Source organism: Mesoplodon bidens (genome assembly GCF_964165515.1).
Source record: "Mesoplodon bidens genome assembly, chromosome: 7".
NCBI classification, from domain to species: domain Eukaryota; kingdom Metazoa; phylum Chordata; class Mammalia; order Artiodactyla; family Ziphiidae; genus Mesoplodon; species Mesoplodon bidens.
Genome location: NC_138164.1, coordinates 80,950,728 through 80,968,932, shown reverse-complemented (window position 1 = coordinate 80,968,932; position 18,205 = coordinate 80,950,728). Strand labels below are relative to the sequence as shown.

Below are 18,205 nucleotides of genomic sequence, written 5' to 3'. Positions count from 1 at the left end.
AGGATGGGACCAAGATATTCCCTTAAGCATCTAAGCAGCGGTAAATTTGGTTCTCGTGTTTATTTCTTTTTGAGAAAGACAGAAATGTTGAGGAAAAAAAAATGTGACCTTTGGACTGAATTGTTACCTTTGTGTGGCATATCCCCTGTTTCTAGGGCAGCACAGGAGACAAAGAATGCATTTATTTGTGGAAAGGGATAGGGGGCAGGGAAAGAAACAGAAACCAGAGGATTGTGCAATAATGGCGTTCTTAAATCCCTCCAGGAAGTATGTGTTTCTAGCCCTTTGGAAGAGTAAAGCACAGCTGTTGAAAAAGGAGAGTTTACCAAGGGACGGCAGCCCTGATGCCACTGTGTATTGGATTTTCCTTGTCCATATGCTTCTCGGCACCTCCATTCGCAGCCCGTGGGGCAGGCAGGCCACTGTGTCTGGGCCCTGCCCTGAGCAGGCCTACCCCTTCCCCCAGTAGAGACCGCAGGCCTCAAATAGCACGGAGGTGTTCAAGGAGAAGAGTCAGAACAAGGATGAGAGTAAAAGGAAACAGTCTGCTGGATCTCAGCAAAGGGAAGTACACTGATTCCTGTGTCATATGCAAACCAGACGAGACTTGCTGTGTTGAAATCCTTCCCAAAAGAAGCCCTTTTCTTGGATGGCTAGTAAAAGGGTGATATTGTATGCATAATCTCACAAATTAAACAAAATAATTTTGGGGTGCAGGTTTATTGTACAAAACAAAATGTGCCTCTCAGTCCATCTAGAAAAAGTATAAATATTGAAATGTAGCACTCATTTGAAGCCTTTACATGCTGCCACGAGCTTATTCATCTGCATTTCTCTCATGCCAGGGATCATTGGACAGGGTATGGTTCAGAACCCTCTCTGCATGCTCAATACATCTTTTTGAATGACCAAGTGACCCTTTGTCTCTTCCCTTTCTTCTGTTGGAGCCTCGAGAGTGATGTCCTGAGCTTTCACCATCAACCTCCAACCAATGATGTCACCATCCTCTCCTGCCATCCATCTCTATGAGTCCTGAATGCCCTTACCCTTGCCCTGTGCATGCCTTACGTCTTCGTTCTGTTATCCTTCTATCTTGGCTCTCTGTGTCCACTGTGTTGAGAACAGTGTTGGCATGTGGCAAATTGAAGGCCAAAGGAAAGCAAGCAGTGTAGTTAGTGATTCAGAAGGAGGCCTTTGGAACCAGACCCGAGTTGGCAACCTGCTTCCATATCTTTCACTATGCAATCGTAAAGTCAGGAGCTGCAATTTCTTCACGTAAAAATGAAGATCAGGATACATGTTCAGAGAACTGTGAGAAGATTAAATGGGACTCTACACAACTCTTGTTTTAAGAGCACCTGTCTTAAATTAAGTATTCAATACATAGTAGTTCTGAGGTGAGAGCCTTTGGGGGGCGTCTTGCTTTTGAGGGCCCCTTCTTCCTTATAAAAAATTTTAAATTATATTTTATGACTGTGTTGACATCAAGATAAATATATTACTATATATATTAAAACATTTCCTCAACCTAAAAGTTCAATTTTTCTTCCATACTAAATTAAATTATATTTTCATGGGCCCCTAAGACTACTGTGGGCCCTGGGCACTGTGCCTACCCAGCCTAATGGGTAGGTCAGCCCTGGTGAGAGATTTGTTCTGGAGATTCTTTCCTCTACCCTTTCAATGTTATTAACTGCTTTCTGGAAATGGTTTGTCCCCTCTGGCTTTCAGGGTATACCCTGCCCTTATACTTCTACCTGCCCCCATCCCATCTTCCCCAGCCACCTGGAAGGTCTACACTGTGGAGCTCCCAACTTCCCTAAACCAGCTGCCATCTTTCTTGATGTAAACCCATGTCTTCATTCCTCTGATTGAGTCTCATTCCCTTAGGACGATTCCTGGCCTGGTAAGGTGGCATTGAATTTTCTGATAAACTATTTCTCACTGAGGTATTCATGATATGACTCTCTGTGTTCTCTCTCTCCTTCTAGAATACAGTATTTCCATTTTGTCACAGAAATTTTCAAGACTCTGTACCACAATTCAAAGCCATATATCCGATGGAGACATTTTAGTCCAGCAAAGAAAATACTTCAGAGCAAAGATTGAACTTTGAGAATCACTGAGATTGTATTGTGCCTCTACTTCTGTGCATTCATTGGGCCTTGGTGACATAACTTTGATTAGAAGCTTCTACAAGGCAGGACATAGACTATCCCCAAAATTCTCTTGATAAATATCATGCCTAATGAAATCCTAATGGAATCTCTTTAACCATGGGGATGTCTTCCATATGTCACTGAGGAGGACTTCTGTTTCCCACCTTAAGTCATCCATCCAGCTATGCTTGGTGGTGACTTTACACCATGATACCTATGCTTAAAGAACAATTCTCACTCCCTCATTGTCTATTATTTTCTGGGTTCAGGCAGGAAAGTGTTCTCAGAGATAATCCTATTTATAAAGGAGGGAACTGTGGTCCATAGAAGAGAAATAACTTCCTGAAATAGCAAAGCAAGTAATGCCAGAATCAGGACTAGATCCTGGGCCAGCCTCCTCAATACCTGCGTGTGGGCACCATTTATTTATCTCTGTCAGGGCCTGGGGTACCATTTACTCCCCAGCACAGGCTCAGCAGTGGGAATCCTTGGTTTGGTGCCGGGCTTTATTGCTTAGTGTTTGTGTGACCTTGAAGAGTTCCTCAGTCTCCCAACGTCAATTTTCTCATCGGTAAAAGGGAGGGGAGAGGGTAGAAATAGTATCAACCTTATAGAGTTGTTGTTGTGAGGATTCTTAGAGTTGTCCTGTGAGAATTAGATGCGACTATCCATACAAAAAGCTTAGCACGATGGCTAGCACCCAAGCCCTCAATAAATGACTTTGTTGTTATTACTATTATTATTACTCCTACTACTACTACTGCTACCACCACGGCTAATTCTATTACTCTGTCTCCAACCCTGGTGGCTTAGAGAAAGTCCTGGAGCTGCTTCCCAGAGTATGTACTGAACTGCCCAGGGAGTGGCCTGACCAGTAGAGAATCTGGCAGAACAGGTTTTTTCAAAGCAGTGGAAAATAAATCAAAGGCAATAACCCAAACCTGGAAAAAGAATGTTTTCCTTTGTTTTTTCTTTACCAGTTATGGAAAAAAACCTTCAAAATGTAACATGCTGAAATAAATCACCATGGCCTCTCTTAAGGTAACACAGCTGACCCTCTTTGGTCTGTGCTCTTCCTGACCGCCTGTGGACAGAGGGTGACCACTTTCAGTTTGTGCCAAATGCAGTGATGGCTGACAGTGTTCTGTGATGATGTTGGCCTATATTAGTGAATAGACAAGATTAGGAGTCAGGGAAACATGGAGAAACAGCAAAGATGAGGGGAACAAAAGCTTCACAGACCCGTACAAAGGGTACCCTATCCCTTGCTGCAAACTGCTCATCACCAAATGTTAAATCTCATGGGATTTAGTTAGGGCTCTTGGTTGAAAGTAACACAAGCTCAACTCACATTAGCTTAAGCAACAAGGAGACTTTATTGTAAAGATTCCATAGTGTATCAAGGAAAACAACGAGAGAGGCAGAGCTGGTCTAAGATTGCAATCAGGCCTTCAAATGCTATCAAAATTTGTGTCCTTCCTCTCTGCATCATTCCCTCTCTTTCCACAGACTTACTTCTGCTGTGGCTGTGGTTGGCTTAATGGAACAACACTTCACAAGTTTTATAAATGACTGTGCAGCTACCCAAAGAGAGCCTGGTCTCACTTTCTCTGATTTCAGAATTCTCATGGAAGGAATGATTGGCCCAGCTTGGGTCAGGTTCCTTTTTCTGATTGCCCATTAGCAATGGTAAAAGGTAAACATTGGTTATACCAGCATGGTACATCGACCATAACTGTACACACTTGTGAGGGGGCAAACCCACAGGTAATGGATTACTGAAACACGTATTGAGGAACTACATGACAAGAAACATATCGTTCACACTCAGCCCTAGATTGCATCCCCGCCATTCCCTGATTCCTCATCATGTGACGAGAGATCCAGGAGATCTCTCTGCTCACTGCCCCCTCCCTCTTCGTGCAAGGCAGACCCTAGCCCTGAACAAGGTGACTCCAGCATCCTATAGTGGAAGTGACACAGGCTTTAGAACTATGCAGACCTTGAGTTAAAGCCCAGGTCTACCACTTATACTGGGCAAGTTATTTAGCCTCCCTGAGCCTTGGTTTCCTTATCTATAAAATAACGCATATCTAATGGAGTTGTTGTAAAGACTAAGGAAAATAAAATAACCATATTTAAAGTACTTGGCATATAATAGGTGCTCAGTTACGTTAATTTCATTTTCTAATTAGGTTACCTAGAAATCTTCAGGAGGGTGGGGGAGTGATGCTAAGAGAAAAGGAAGGACAGGAGAAGTGACAGAATTTTATATCTGGGAAGTGTCCTTCTGCCTCAGTAATTTGCAATTATCTTGAGCGAACATTAAATAATTGAAGTGGGTCAGCTGCACTGGGAAAGCCACCCTTTGCTAGATATAGCCTCTCACTTTAGAGGCAAAGCAACAAGGATCTCAAGATCAATGGGGCATGTTTTATGTTTCTTATTAGTTTACTGGTGTGACTGTATGGTCCTTAAATCTCTATATATAAGGTATGAAGTTAATAGAATACAGTCTTATCACTGAGTGAGTGATTGAAGTACTTAATATTTTGTTGTTACTGTTGCTGTTTAGAGAGATGCTCCTCTTTGAGAAGGTAGTAAGCCATATTTTTTTATAAACTAAACTTTATTGAGTTCTTACTTCAGTAAGCCCTGTGCTAAACGTTTACATGTCTCATGTCTTCCTATGAGTTAAGTGCTGTTGTCCCCATTTTCCAGGTAAGGAAATTGAGGCTCAGATAAGTCCAGAGCCAGGATCACTTAGCACTCAGTGACAGATTGGAATTTGAGCTCCGCTTAGCCGGTTCCAGGGCCTGAGTTCTTAACCACTATGCTATACTGCCTCTCTACACCTTGGTTTTGGCTAAGAGATTTTGAGACAGGCCAGATAAAAAATGAATCCCCAGGAAAATCTGTGCTCACAGTGTCTCATTTGATAAATGATGACCTCATGGTTTCTGCGCACCCACCCAGTATTGCTACAGGGGCTTAAATGCAAAGCTGCAGAATCATAGGAAGAAAAATAGTTAAACAACAGAGAGACTACCTCCTTCGACACGACAGCTATTCTGATTACTTACTTAGAGGATAAGAGTGATGATGGGGTTGAATCTGTGAAAAAGAAACTGGAAATTGGGTCCCAGCTTTAGACTCTACAGTGTTTCCCATCTTGGTCAAAATTGTGTTCAGTCCAGTGGCCTGTGGCCATGTGGGCTACGTGTGCATGCATGTGGAATAGTTTGGCCTGTTCCAGAAAACAACACCACTTTGGTGATTAATCGTAAGCATTATCAATAACTCCCCGTGACATGTGAAGGATTCTTCATCCATCGGCCAACGTACCAATCATGGGAACCTCTATGACCTGTCACCCCTCACCGACCTGCTCCTCCAGAAACATTTTGCTCTGTTTGTGCTACTGTTAGTTTCATTATATTCCAAACTGGGCTTCATTTGTGCCTCCTCCTATGTGTAAATGGAAAAAACATACAAATATTCTGTCTCTTTTGACTAAACGCATATTTTGAAAAATATCTCATGTTTTGTTTTCTTATTCCCCCTCTGTCTTTCAGCTCCAGGGTTCCTTGAAAAGAAAACAGATAGTTAACCTGTCCCCTGCCAACAGCAAGAGGCCTAATGGCTTTGTCGACAACTCATTCCTTGATATCAAAAGAATCCGTGTTGGGGAAAACCTCACTGCAGGACAAGGGGGGCTCCAAGTAAATAATGGACAAAGTCATATGATGTCAGGGACCTTGCCCATGAGCCAAGCACCCCTGAGAAAGACTGCCACGCTGCCAACCCATACACATTCTCCTGGAAATGGTATGTTCAACATGGGCTTAAAGGAAGTGAAGAAGGAACCAGGAGAGACTCTCTCTTGCAGCAAGCATGTGGATGGTCAAGTGACCCAGGAGAATATTTTTTCTAACAGGTACGGAGATGACCCTGGAGAGCAGCTGATGGATCCCGAGCTGCAGGAACTGTTCAATGAACTGACCAATATATCTGTGCCTCCCATGAGTGACCTTGAGCTTGAGAACATGATCAACGCCACCATAAAGCAGGACGACCCGTTTAACATCGACTTGGGTCAGCAAAGCCAGAGGAGCACTCCCCGGCCGTCCTTGCCCATGGAGAAGACGGTGATCAAAAGTGAATACTCACCCGGCCTGACCCAGGGCCCCTCGGGCTCTCCTCAGTTGAGGCCCTCATCTGCCGGCCCTGCGTTCTCCATGGCCACCTCGGCCCTCTCCGCTTCCTCCCCGATCCCTTCGGTCCCTCAGAGCCAGACTCAGCCCCAGACGGCCTCAGGAGCAAGCCGGGCCCTGCCGAGCTGGCAGGAAGTATCCCACGCCCAGCAGCTCAAACAGATCGCCGCTAATCGTCAGCAGCACGTCCGGATGCAGCAGCACCAGCCGACCAGCTGGCCAGGCTTGCCCTCTTCGGCGGGACCCTCCCCAGGTCCATTTGGGCAGGAGAAAATCCCCAGCCCCTCTTTTGGCCAGCAGCCATTCAGCCCCCAGAGCTCCTCCATGCCGGGGGTCGTGGGCGGCGGCAGCCAGTCGAAGGTCATGGCGAACTACATGTACAAGGCCAGCCCCTCGGCCCAGGGAGGGCCTCTGGACGTGCTCCTGCAGCAGAAGCCTCAGGACCTTAGTCGGAGTTTTATGAACAACCCCCACACAGCCATGGAGCCCCGGCATGGCAGCACCAAGCCTTTGTTTCATTTTAACTCAGATCAAGCCAACCAGCAGATGCCTTCCGTTTTGCCTCCCCAGAGCAAGCCTCCTCTCCTGCATTATACCCAGCCGCAGCCGCAGCCACAGCAGAGCTCGATTTCAGCTCAGCAGCAGCAGCAGCAACAACAGCAACAGCAGCAGCCGCAGCCGCAGCCACAGCCGCAGCCACAGCCGCAGCCGCAGCCACAGCAGCAACAGCAGCAGCCAGCAGCTCAGCCCACCCAACCTCTCACGAGCCAGCCTTTGCTGAGGTCACCGTTACCACTTCAGCAAAAGATCCTGCTGCAGAAGATGCAGAATCAGCCCGTCACAGGACTGGGGTACCAAGTCTCCCAACAACACAGACAGGTAAGGGCTGTGCTCCTCCCAACTCAGGTACCCAGACACCGTTCAGCTTGGTCCTGTTGCTTTGGTTACCATTATGTTTGCACTGGGACAGAATCAAGACCACAAAGACAGCAATGGTGCTGACAGATGCCTCTGAAGACCTCGTGAAGGTTCACTTGAGGCATCTGGAGACAAGAGCGTCTTCCTTGTAGAGCATCACTGTCACTGGGGTCTGTTGTGATCAAAGGCTCTTGCTTATTAAGAATGTTGCCTTAGAATCCATGCCTTTAGTGACAAGTCCAGTTGTCAGTTACATTCTGATATGCCCACGCCTGGTGTTTATTTGTTCAGTCAATAAATCAGTCATGAAGTCGGCATGCATGCCCTGAGTACCTACTGCATGCATGATGTTGTGATGGTGCTGAGTACTGAAATAAGGCCAGACGTGATATTAAGAGTGTTTAATGACAAATCTCCACCCACACCAACCAACTGAAATGTCTAAACGCCCAACCCATCACAATAGATCCTGCTGTGATTCCATGCTGGTGCATGAGGGTTGAGTATCCACCTTAAATAAGACATGTTCTCTGTCTGCAAGTACAGTCTGGAGAGGTCGACAGGCTTTAAAAACTATCATTTTAATACTGAGTGGAAAGTATAATGACATGGAGCACACAGCTTGGGTATTTACTGAGCAAGGGGAAATCACGAAGGGCTGCCGGAGAAGGTAATGTGTGAATTAAGTGTTAAAGCATGAAATTGTCATGACTACCAACAGAAAAAAAATCTGTGGTTACCTTATATCCTGCGGTTAACATAAAGCAGAGGTTTTATTCTGCCCCAAACAGGAATCATATGAAGAGATAGCCCTGTGTTTCCAGAACACACACTGGTGAATCAGTGCCGATCCCCAGGGAACTTGAAAGGAAAAATTCTTCCTGGAATAAGTGAGGGAAGGCAGGCAGGCAGGCAGGAAGGAAGGCTGAATGTTGCTTTGTGCATGTAATTTGACAGATCTGTGTTAGCGTCCAAGCACAAAGACAGCACGTTACCTGTCAAAACAATGTGTCAGGACAGTATGACGGCACAGAGCCTAGTTCCAATCACATTCCTAGAGTAGTTTGTATGGCTACTGCCCAGAAAAGAATGCCACCAGCACCACAGACTGTGGCCAAGCTAACCTTTGCCTTAGATATATGCCAGGAGAAAACTAGACTCAACTAGGATTCAAGAGCTGTGTCCCAAGTAAACTTTCAGCTCTTAACCACTTATGAAGTGTGTTTTTCTAAATCGTAGATTATGAAGAATGGACTTGGAGTAGATTCATGTGTATATTACAAAGTTCCATTTTTAGCATGGGTAATTTGGGGATCGTTTAAAAGCAAACAGTATTGTGGAACTACTTTCTAATATTCTGTGTAGCCACTTTGCTGTGGGTGAATCTGGGTTTAAATTCTAACTCTGACATTCTAGCTGTGTGACCTCCAGTGAATCAGTGAGCCTCTCTAAGCCTCAGTTTCCTCACCTGTAAATGAGGATGGTAATGTACATCCTAGGATTTTTGGCGAGTAAGTGAAGTATCTCTCAGGCGGGGGTCTAGAATAAAGTTGGCCATTATTGTGATTATCATGAAGAGGGCCATACATGATATCAGAATATTTTTCAACAAGCATTACTTTTATGTAGGAAGCCCATTGGAGTAAATCTCAAATTTTTTCATAAACAGTACTAGAGGAATAAAAGAGAACTATCTTTAATTCTGTCCAGCAATATGGTGAGTGGGTAGCAATTTACCTTTCCTGGGCCCGGACTTCTGACCATAAAAATGACCATAAATAATGAGATATTAGTAGAAGTTAGCATTTATTATTTACTCTGTAACTGGCATGACCTCTGCCCCCCTTGATTGTGGTATCTCATTTTACCCATATAAACTAATTACCATTATTCTCATTTTATAGGTGAGGCAAGTGAGGCACAGAGAAGTTAAATGACTTTTCCAAAGTTACACAGATAATAAGTAGCAGAGCCAGGATTCTGATGGTCTCCTTTGAAGGTTGTACTTTCAGACTTGAGGCTATACCGCTCACAAGAAGGATTTGCTGGGAAATGAATGGCCATTTGTAGATCATTGTGTAATTCTCAAAAGAAATATTTCTTATAATATCGAGCCATATTTACATAATCTACATAGTAAATTAAGTTTTGGGAGGATACAGAGAGTCTCAAATCTCTAATCCCCTTCAGAGCTGTTAAAGAAAAGAATCAAAAAATATCTGTGTGACGCTTGACCTTCCTGAGAGTGAGTATTATGAAGCTTAACCAAAATAAGCAGTTTACAATAGGAAATATAGCTCTTTGGTACCCCATCAGCCCTTCTTTGGGAGTCTTCCTGACACCTCCAACATCCTCTGTCTTGTTTCCGCCTCTATTGCTCATATCAACAACTGTCCACCATACTTCTGACCCTTAGTCCCCATGCCAGCTTCCAGGACCCAAGCACACCAATGAGTGCTAATGACCAAATCCACAAACATCTTCCAGTGCCTTAGATATTGTTTTACTTTTCCCAGTGTGTATGACACTTATGATGCCAAGATAATTTTCATCTTTTCAAGAAGGCCCTCAAAAAGTGGTAGAAACGGTGGTGACATGTCCAGCTAGAGACGTCTTCTGTACAGGCAGGCAATGGCTACTCAATCAAAGCCTTATCCCAACGTTGTCAATTGAACTATATTGTCCCTTCCGGCTCAACAATTCCATGAAGTATGACTCTGAAGTGTTCGGTGTCTGAGTTGTGAGCAAGTGTATCAGAGCTCTCTAGTCAAATAAGTGTTACCCTCTTGAAAGCATTCACCTTTGAAGGGGTTGGACGCATTCTAATAATGGTGCTATTGTTCAATACAGTTGCAGAGTTTTTCTCTAGGGATTGTCTTCAGAGCTTTTAGCACATTGAGTGGATTGTTATCAGTGCAGTAATATTCATCTTGTTAGGGTTATTTTTGAAAACAGTCAAGCAGAGTAATGCTGCTTTGGGTCAAAAAAAACAAAGAATAACTATGATGTGTTAGAGCTGCATTTCAAGTTTGGTTTGTGAACTTTCCCTGAAGGCAATAAAGAAAGTCAATGAGTTGCTTCCCAAGATGATAATTTTGAGAAGTAATTTTCATTTGGATGTACATATTTCTAGGTTCTTCCATTTTTATTGTCTCATCTGGTATATTGCTAAGTATTCTAAACTCAGAGAGAGTAGTTTTAACTCTGCCATTCATAGTAGACAGTACAAATTTGTGTTCTCATCTCAGATTAGCCAAATCACTGATACTCATGACCAAAGCCATAGGAGGGAAGGAAATTAAGCAATTCTTAAGTTTATCAACTAAAGCATCCTGAACGAAAACAGTAGTCATGAATTTTTTTTTCTGCTTGTCATACTCACTTTATGTCAAACACAGCAAGATTTATTAGTGGGATATGTTAATTGGAACAGTCTAGCCTTGGGAATGGTAGAAATCTTGGTTCTCTGCTACAAAATGGTAGATTGAATTTGTTGATCAGTTGTTTAGAATTTACCCAGTAGACTGTGCAAAGATGGCCTTCTCTTCTCCTTTCAGAACTCTGAACCCAGACAGGGCTGCATGCTCAGGCAGAGACTGAAACTGGGGGAATTCAGATGTCCCTCTCCCTTTATTGGGTAACCTGCCCGCCTCTGCTCTCCTAGATGTGAATGGCACCCGAGAGATAGATGCAGCATAATCAAATTGTTGGAGACATCTTTATTGTTCCATGCCTGGAGTAGTTTTAAATAATCCCTTCTCTGGAGACTGCAAGAACAAATGGTATTTGGTGTTTCACAAAATGTCTTCAGCAACTCTGTCTTGCTAGTGTTTGGGGCTTGGCAAATGGAAATACCTCCTGGCTATAATTTTCGTCTTTTTCCGATTGGAAGGTTATGGGAGAGGGCAGGAGAGGGATGTAATGCATGGAGTTCTGATTTATCTTCAAGTCACTGAATACTTGTTTTAAGGTGTGAAAGAATTACTGGTTGACCAGGGCTCATGAGAGTTCAATCCAAAGCCCTAACCTCTTGCACTAGAAAATGGTCTTTTTCAAAGCTGTATAATCAGACACTTAAAAGTGTGAATTTTTTTTTTTGTAACATTAGAGCCATGAAACTCAAGTGGATTCTATATTTGGTTTAGAATTCTCCCATCTCTAAAAATTCTGAGAGGGAAGGCAGCCAGTGAATGGATAGTTTGTTATAACCAAAACATAAATTTGTACATTTCCTTTTTAGTTTAAAGCCAAGCTCCTCAATCGTATATTAGGAGCCTCACCCCACTCTCTCTACCTAGCCAAGTTTATCCTTCAGTGCACTATATATCAACCCTTGGCATAAATCAAGCAATGTTCTCCTCCCTTCGTCTTTAAGTTGATCTTGTGTATAGCTAACCTTAAAGATGAACACTCAGAAAATTGTTTCCCAGTTGGTCTAGCTGAGGGTGGAGGAATGAGGACTCACTGTAGCTGTCACATACTGACAATATTTCTAAATCCTTATAATTGCCCAGAGAAAGTGCCAGAGAAGAGATAGAACCTTCATTCAACTGGGAGTGCCTTTTCTAATAGGAAAATAATTATGAATTCAGACTTCTGTAACAATATAACATCCAAACCACCCCTTTGCTGGGGGCTAGGGGTTGGCTAAAGGGTCAGCCAATTAGGCTAGTGTCAGGGTTTGGTTTTAGGGGCAGAATCAGGTGAGAGGAAGTCAGGAGCATGAACGGCCAAAGACAGAACCCAGCCAAAATCCTAACAGAGCTGGGAAACAAAATCAGTCAGTATACTCAGAACCGAGGAGTGAATCTAAAAGATGGTAACAAACCCATGATTTCGTTAGTGACCTAAAGTCTACAGTGTAGTTAGGATAGAGACCCAGGAGATTCTAGGTGGTCATTACAAATGACCCTCGACCATTTGTATATATACTTGTATATTTTGGAGACGAATCCTTTGTCAGTTGCTTCATTTGCAAATATTTTCTCCCATTCTGAGGGTTGTCTTTTCATCTTGTTCATGGTTTCCTTTGCTGTGCAAAAGCTTTGAAGTTTCATTAGGTCCCATTTGTTTATTTTTGTTTTTATTTCCATTCCTCTACAAGGTGGGTCAGAAAGGATCTTGCTGTGATTTATGTGAAAGAGTGTTCTGCCTATGTTTTCCTCTAAGAGTTTGATAGTGTCTGGCCTTACATTTAGGTCTTTAATCCATTTTGAGCTTATTTTTGTGTATGGTGTTAGGGAGTGTTCTAATTTCATTCCTTTACATGTAGCTGTCCAGTTTTCCCAGCACCACTTATTGAAGAGGCTCTCTTTTCTCCATTGTATATTCTTGCCTCCTTTGTCAAAGTTAAGGTGACCATATGTGTGTGGGGTTATCTCTGGGCTTTCCATCCTGATCCATTGATCTATATTTCTGTTTTTGTGCCAGTACCATACTGTCTTGATTACTGTAGCTTTGTAGTATAGTCTGAATTCTGGGAGCCTGATACCTCCAGCTCCGTTTTTCTTTCTCAAGATTGCTTTGCCTATTCAGGGCCTTTTGTGTTTCCATACAAATTGTAAAACTTTTTGTTCTAGCTCTGTGAAAAATGCCATTGGTAGCTTGATAGGGATTGCACTGAATCTGTAGATTGCTTTGGGTAGTATAGTCATTTTCACAATGTTGATTCTTCCAACCTAAGAACATGGTATATGTCTCCATGTGTTTGTATCATCTTTAATTTCTTTCCTCAGTGTCTTATAGTTTTCTGCATACAGGTCTTTTGTCTCCCTAGGTAGGTTTATTCCTAGGTATTTTATTCTCTCTGTTGCAGTGGTAAATGGGATTGTTTCCTTAATTTCTCTTTCAGATTTTTCATCTTTAGTGTATAGGAATGCAAGAGATTTCTGTGCATTAATGTTGTATCCTGCTACTTTACCAAATTCATTGATTAGCTCTAATAGTTTTCTGATAGCATCTTTAGGATTTTCTGTGTATAGTATCATGTCATCTTGTACTGAAGACTCTTGACTGGCAAAATTAGCAGGAGGGATTTTGCTTGTGTCTTGTTAGTGTTCTTTGGTTTGTTCATTTTAACATGAATACCGACTCTGTGCCATATATAAATAACCCAAACGGTAGATATTATCAACGCTTTTTTAATAGATGAGGCCACAAGGCTTAGAGGGGTTAAATAACTTGCTCAGAGTTTCAGTCAGCACTGGCCCAGTGCTAATAACTACTATGCTGCCTAGGTTAAGGAAATAGGTACAGGTGGTCTGGATTGTGCTAACAGAGCCTTCTTTGTGATGTCTGTTTGAAATTTCACTGTTGCCTACATTCCCAGTTGTTTTCTACCTCAGGCAAAATTTAAGCCAGTTCTGATGCAGTTGCCTTATCTCAATCCACAGATCTCTAGTCTCCTAGTCTGCCCAACTTGGAGCCAGGAACTAAAGATTCCAGACTAACCTGAGTACTGATCCATTCTTCACTCTAGCAATAGCTTGTATTCATTCGTGCAAAACATATTTGTTGAGTGCTTGCTCTATTTGTTGAGTTCTGGATACTGATACTACAACTGAGAACAAAGATGAAGGTGTGAGGTAGTAAGGGAAAAATAAAATTTTTTTAAACTTTTTTTTTTTCTAAAGGCTACCAGTTTTGTTTTTTGTTTTTTGTTTTCGATATGCGGGCCTCTCACCTCCGCGGCCTCTCCCACTGCAGAGCACAGGCTCCTCATGCACAGGTCCAGCGGCCATGGCCCACAGGCCCAGCCGCTCCACGGCATGTGGGATCCTCCCAGACTGGGGCACGAACCCACGCCCCCTGCATCGGCAGGCGGACTCCCAACCACTGCGCCACCAGGGAAGCCCTAAACTTTTTTTAGCTTATAAATAATCACAAAGTGTTTTCAAATTGAGCTATTTTCATCATATTGCAGACTTATTCTTGCTTCTGTTGCTAGGCTGATTTGCTGCTGGGCTTCCTGGTACCTCTGATCCATGATAAAAATGGAAAAAACCCAAGGGAGTGGATACGTGATTTAGTTTTTAAAGCAAAAATCCAAAGTCTTTGTTATATTTTTTTAAGTGATAAAGAAAATTCATTCACTCTCTTTTTCTTTAACATCATCCATCAAGATTTTAGAACCTGTTTATGGTCACTGTTAGAGGTTCACAATAGGGTAAAACCATAATTTTTGCATTCATTCATTCATATGATGAGAATTTATTGAGCACTTACAATGTGCCAGGAGTTGAAGACTAAAAGATTAAGTGATCCAAAGAACCCTCCTTGCATCCATCAAAAGATCAAGAAGTCATGGTTCCTCTCCTCAATGAGCTTTTGATTAGAAGGAGACATCTGTCCCTAATACTATTGGATTCCCATTGGGTATGCACACTACATTGTCCTTTGCTTAAATCCACTTTATGTAGTAACTGAGCCCAAATCATCTGGGCTTTTCCCCTAAGTTTTCAAGTTCAACTTTGAACATGTTACTTTAACCTTTTATAGAATAGAACTCTATTTGCTAGATATTCCACTTTCATTTCTATTTCATTTTATCATCCTAGTATGCAATAGCTCAGTTCACAATAGACTGAATTGGTGTGAAGCAACAATTAATTCCTGTGTCCCTCAATAAAGAAGTAAACACAATAGCAAGAAGAACATGTTAGCCTTGGAATAATAATCCATAGGGTTTAAATCCACAGTTAGGGGAATGACTTCTGTTATTCTCATTCCACTCATTCCAAGGTCTTTATCCATTCCTTGCATCCGTCCATAAGAGCTGTGCATTTAAGACATTAGTGGGTAATTTAGCCTGTTGAATACCAAGTTTCTAACTAGGGAAAAGAGGGGTATGAGGTTAAGAAATAGATTTGATCCTGGAGAGGGAAATGCAAGAGGGTTAATGGAAAATATGACAGATACTTAACTGTAATGTGCATTAATGTAACTGACTCAAACAATCCCCTTTGCACCCATTCCAATTAGTTTTGCCTTTTCTAATCAGATGTCAGTTGGTATCAGTTCGGTGGAGGGGGGTGGTGGGGTCTTTTTGTGAAATCAAAAGGAATCAAAAACCCATTTAGCCAGTGTGCTAATCAGTAAGTGTTCATATCAATGGTTAATTAAAGTCAGGCACAGAGACTTGAGATTCAGAAGGTGTTCACCATAAGAAGTTCTAGGTTTGAAACAAAAGACCACACAAATATTTACACTTCTAGGATCAGAGCGATGTAACATGAGTGAATCATCTTACTCTTTTACATTGTGTTGCAAGCAAGGAAGACCCAACTTACACACACACACAGAGCCCAGGCAGCTCTCCGGATGCTAATTAGACAACTCTGGATGCATATTTGCATTTTATGCAATGAATCTGAACAATAAAGTGGCACCTTATTCTCCAAGCAGTAAATGGAGTAGAGCAGAATAAAGGGAGGCCAGTGACTACACGCCTGTGCATCCTGCAAAATCAAGTTTCAAGGTCCTTGAGGATGAAAGAATGGGGGTGGTTGACCTGTTTCCCTTTCTTTCTGCTGCTAATTCCCTCCACCCTGAATCACTGGCATTTTCCAGTTTGCTTTTCACAGGAGCTTAAGTTCAGCTCCACCTTTAGGAAACATGAATTTCATAAACAGGGAGCTTGTTCTGGCCCTATGTCTTAGAGCCCACACGCCTGTGTGGGTGAACACAAGAGCGTGTGGACCTCATGTTCTTGTCTTTGGCTCACATCTCAACTTTATGTCTCTGGGTCTTTGTCCAGTACCCCCTCCCCTTGGCTGTCCCCTCTCTTCTTTTACCCTTTCCCTACAGACCAATTCTGAACTCACCTCTTTTCCCTGAACTCCTTTGAGACCCATTTTATGGCAGGCCTGGAAAGGATGCCGAGGACATTTAGCCACTGGAGTTGTTATTGGCAACAGGGGTGAAGACACTTTTCCTGGAAAAGGATGCATGTTGGGGAGAGCCTGATGAGCTGGCAGCCCCGTCTCTGTGTACCACAAGCCTCTGGCACAGGTGAATGAAGTCTGAATGGACACACCCATGGGAAAAACATTGCCCCTGTCTCATCAAGTGCTTGCTGACTGGCCTGTGTCCTTGCCATCTTGCCAACCTGCCAGTGGAGTGAGCATTCTAAAACAGGAATTTAACCATGTCTGTCACCTGCCTAAGCCCCTTAAGTGATCTTCATTTCCTCATAACAAAAGCCAGCTCCTTCCATGGCTTTGTGTGACCTGGCTCCTGCCAAGCCCTCCAGATGGATTGGTTTCTGTTCCCAGCTTTCTTCTTCCCTTAGCCCCATGCTATCACCTGTCTGTGCCCCGCAGACTCCCATACACTGTGCCCTCCAGCTCCCTCCAACAGAAGTCCTGAAAAGTACCACACTTTCACCCTCAGCTCTTCAAACATGCCCTTCCTTCTTTCTGGAACATTCTCCCGCTCTACTCTGCCTGGCTAACCTAACCCTAAGCTTTCTCAGTCTCAGCTAAACAATTTCTTCCAGAAGGTTTCCCTGGCCTCCCAATCTGGATAAGCTCCCATTCTGTATTCTCTGCTAGTTGCCTCTACTTCCTCTCTTCCAAGAGCTATCACCCCTCATATCTCTTTGTTCTTGTGTGTCTTCCTCAACGCAGCAGCGAGCCACTTGAAGGCAGGGATCGTGTCCATCTTGTTCACCCTTATACCCCAGTCCCTAAAATGTCTACTCTGTGGTTGGCACCCACAACATTTTTGCTGAAGAAATGAGCAGCGGAATTATACCATTGACCCATCATCCTTTCTTCTGTTCTAAGGATTTAAGGTCCCCAACACATCCCCCCTCTCCTCCTCAGAAGATAGAAACAGGAGCTAGCCCTTCCACCTTCATCTATACCAAGTTTGCCCTTAAGACATTTGCCCATGGACCTGACAACAGTTCAGAGAATTCACTCTCAGCTGCTCCATGGGTTAAAACTGTGGAAGGGGATTCGGCAGAAGCACTTTTGACAGAGGCTGGACTGACCTGTATCCTGGGGAATCATGCAGATAAGAGTCAGTTATAAGAATTTTATCAACAATACTCCACATGATTTTTTCTTTCAGAAAACATGTGTGGAACATCAATAATTTACCAATAATGACCAAACACAATCCCTCTTCCTAAGTAATTGAAAGAAACAAGTGATTATAATGTAGTGTTTATAAGGTTTCTGATAGAAGTCACTGTAAGGTATTCTGAGAGCACAGAGATGAAGCACTTAGTGTAGCCTTGGGAACCAGAAAAAGCATTCTGGAGGAGGTATTATCTAAGTGCCTACCTCAAGGAAGACTAGGAGGCAGTGAGGTGAAAGGGAAAAGGCCTTCCAGGCAGAGGCTGAGTTCTTTTGGAAGATTCCAAGTAGTTCAGAGTGGCTGGACTGTGGAGTGCAAGGTCAGGAAAGGAGAGATGAGACTGGAGTGGTAAGCAGGGGCCAGGTCATGAGGGGCCTTAAACACCATTATAAAGGAGGTTAGAAATTCATCCAGAGGGCAATAGAAAGTTGTGGAGAAAAGTGTACAGGTTGTTTTTAAACAGAGGCATAACTTATGCCTACCACAGAGGAGTTGCAAAATCCAAACCTATTGAACGTTAAAGAATCAGATTTGCTCCTCAGACAAGTTACAGTATAGGGAATATACTGGAGGGGCCCAAGCCAGGGACAAGGAGACCTTCACCGGATCTGTATGCCAAGAACATTTCAAAGGTTTGAACGTGCAGTTGCTGTGGGCCCAGGCAGCTCCTCCCTTCTGCCAACCCTAGAGTGTCCCTGCCTGTTCACCGGTCCTCTGTCCCATTCTCCCCCTTGCCCCTCACACTTGGCTTCTCTATGGCCAACACTGGACTTCTGCTTTTGCTCCAGAAGACTTGGTCTATCCGTTTTGTCTCTTATATCTTCACTTTCT

At 43.2% G+C, this 18,205-nt stretch overlaps 1 protein-coding gene across 1 annotated transcript in view; it reads left to right on the top strand.

The window, feature by feature from the left end:
• The window catches only part of MAML2 (mastermind like transcriptional coactivator 2), a 366,311-nt gene that overhangs the window by 238,569 nt on the left and 109,537 nt on the right, over window positions 1-18,205 (top strand). The window contains exon 2 of the mRNA XM_081241478.1: window positions 5,735-7,252. Within this exon, the coding sequence (XP_081097604.1) occupies window positions 5,735-7,252 (1,518 nt within the window). The remainder of the gene's footprint in view (window positions 1-5,734; window positions 7,253-18,205) is intronic.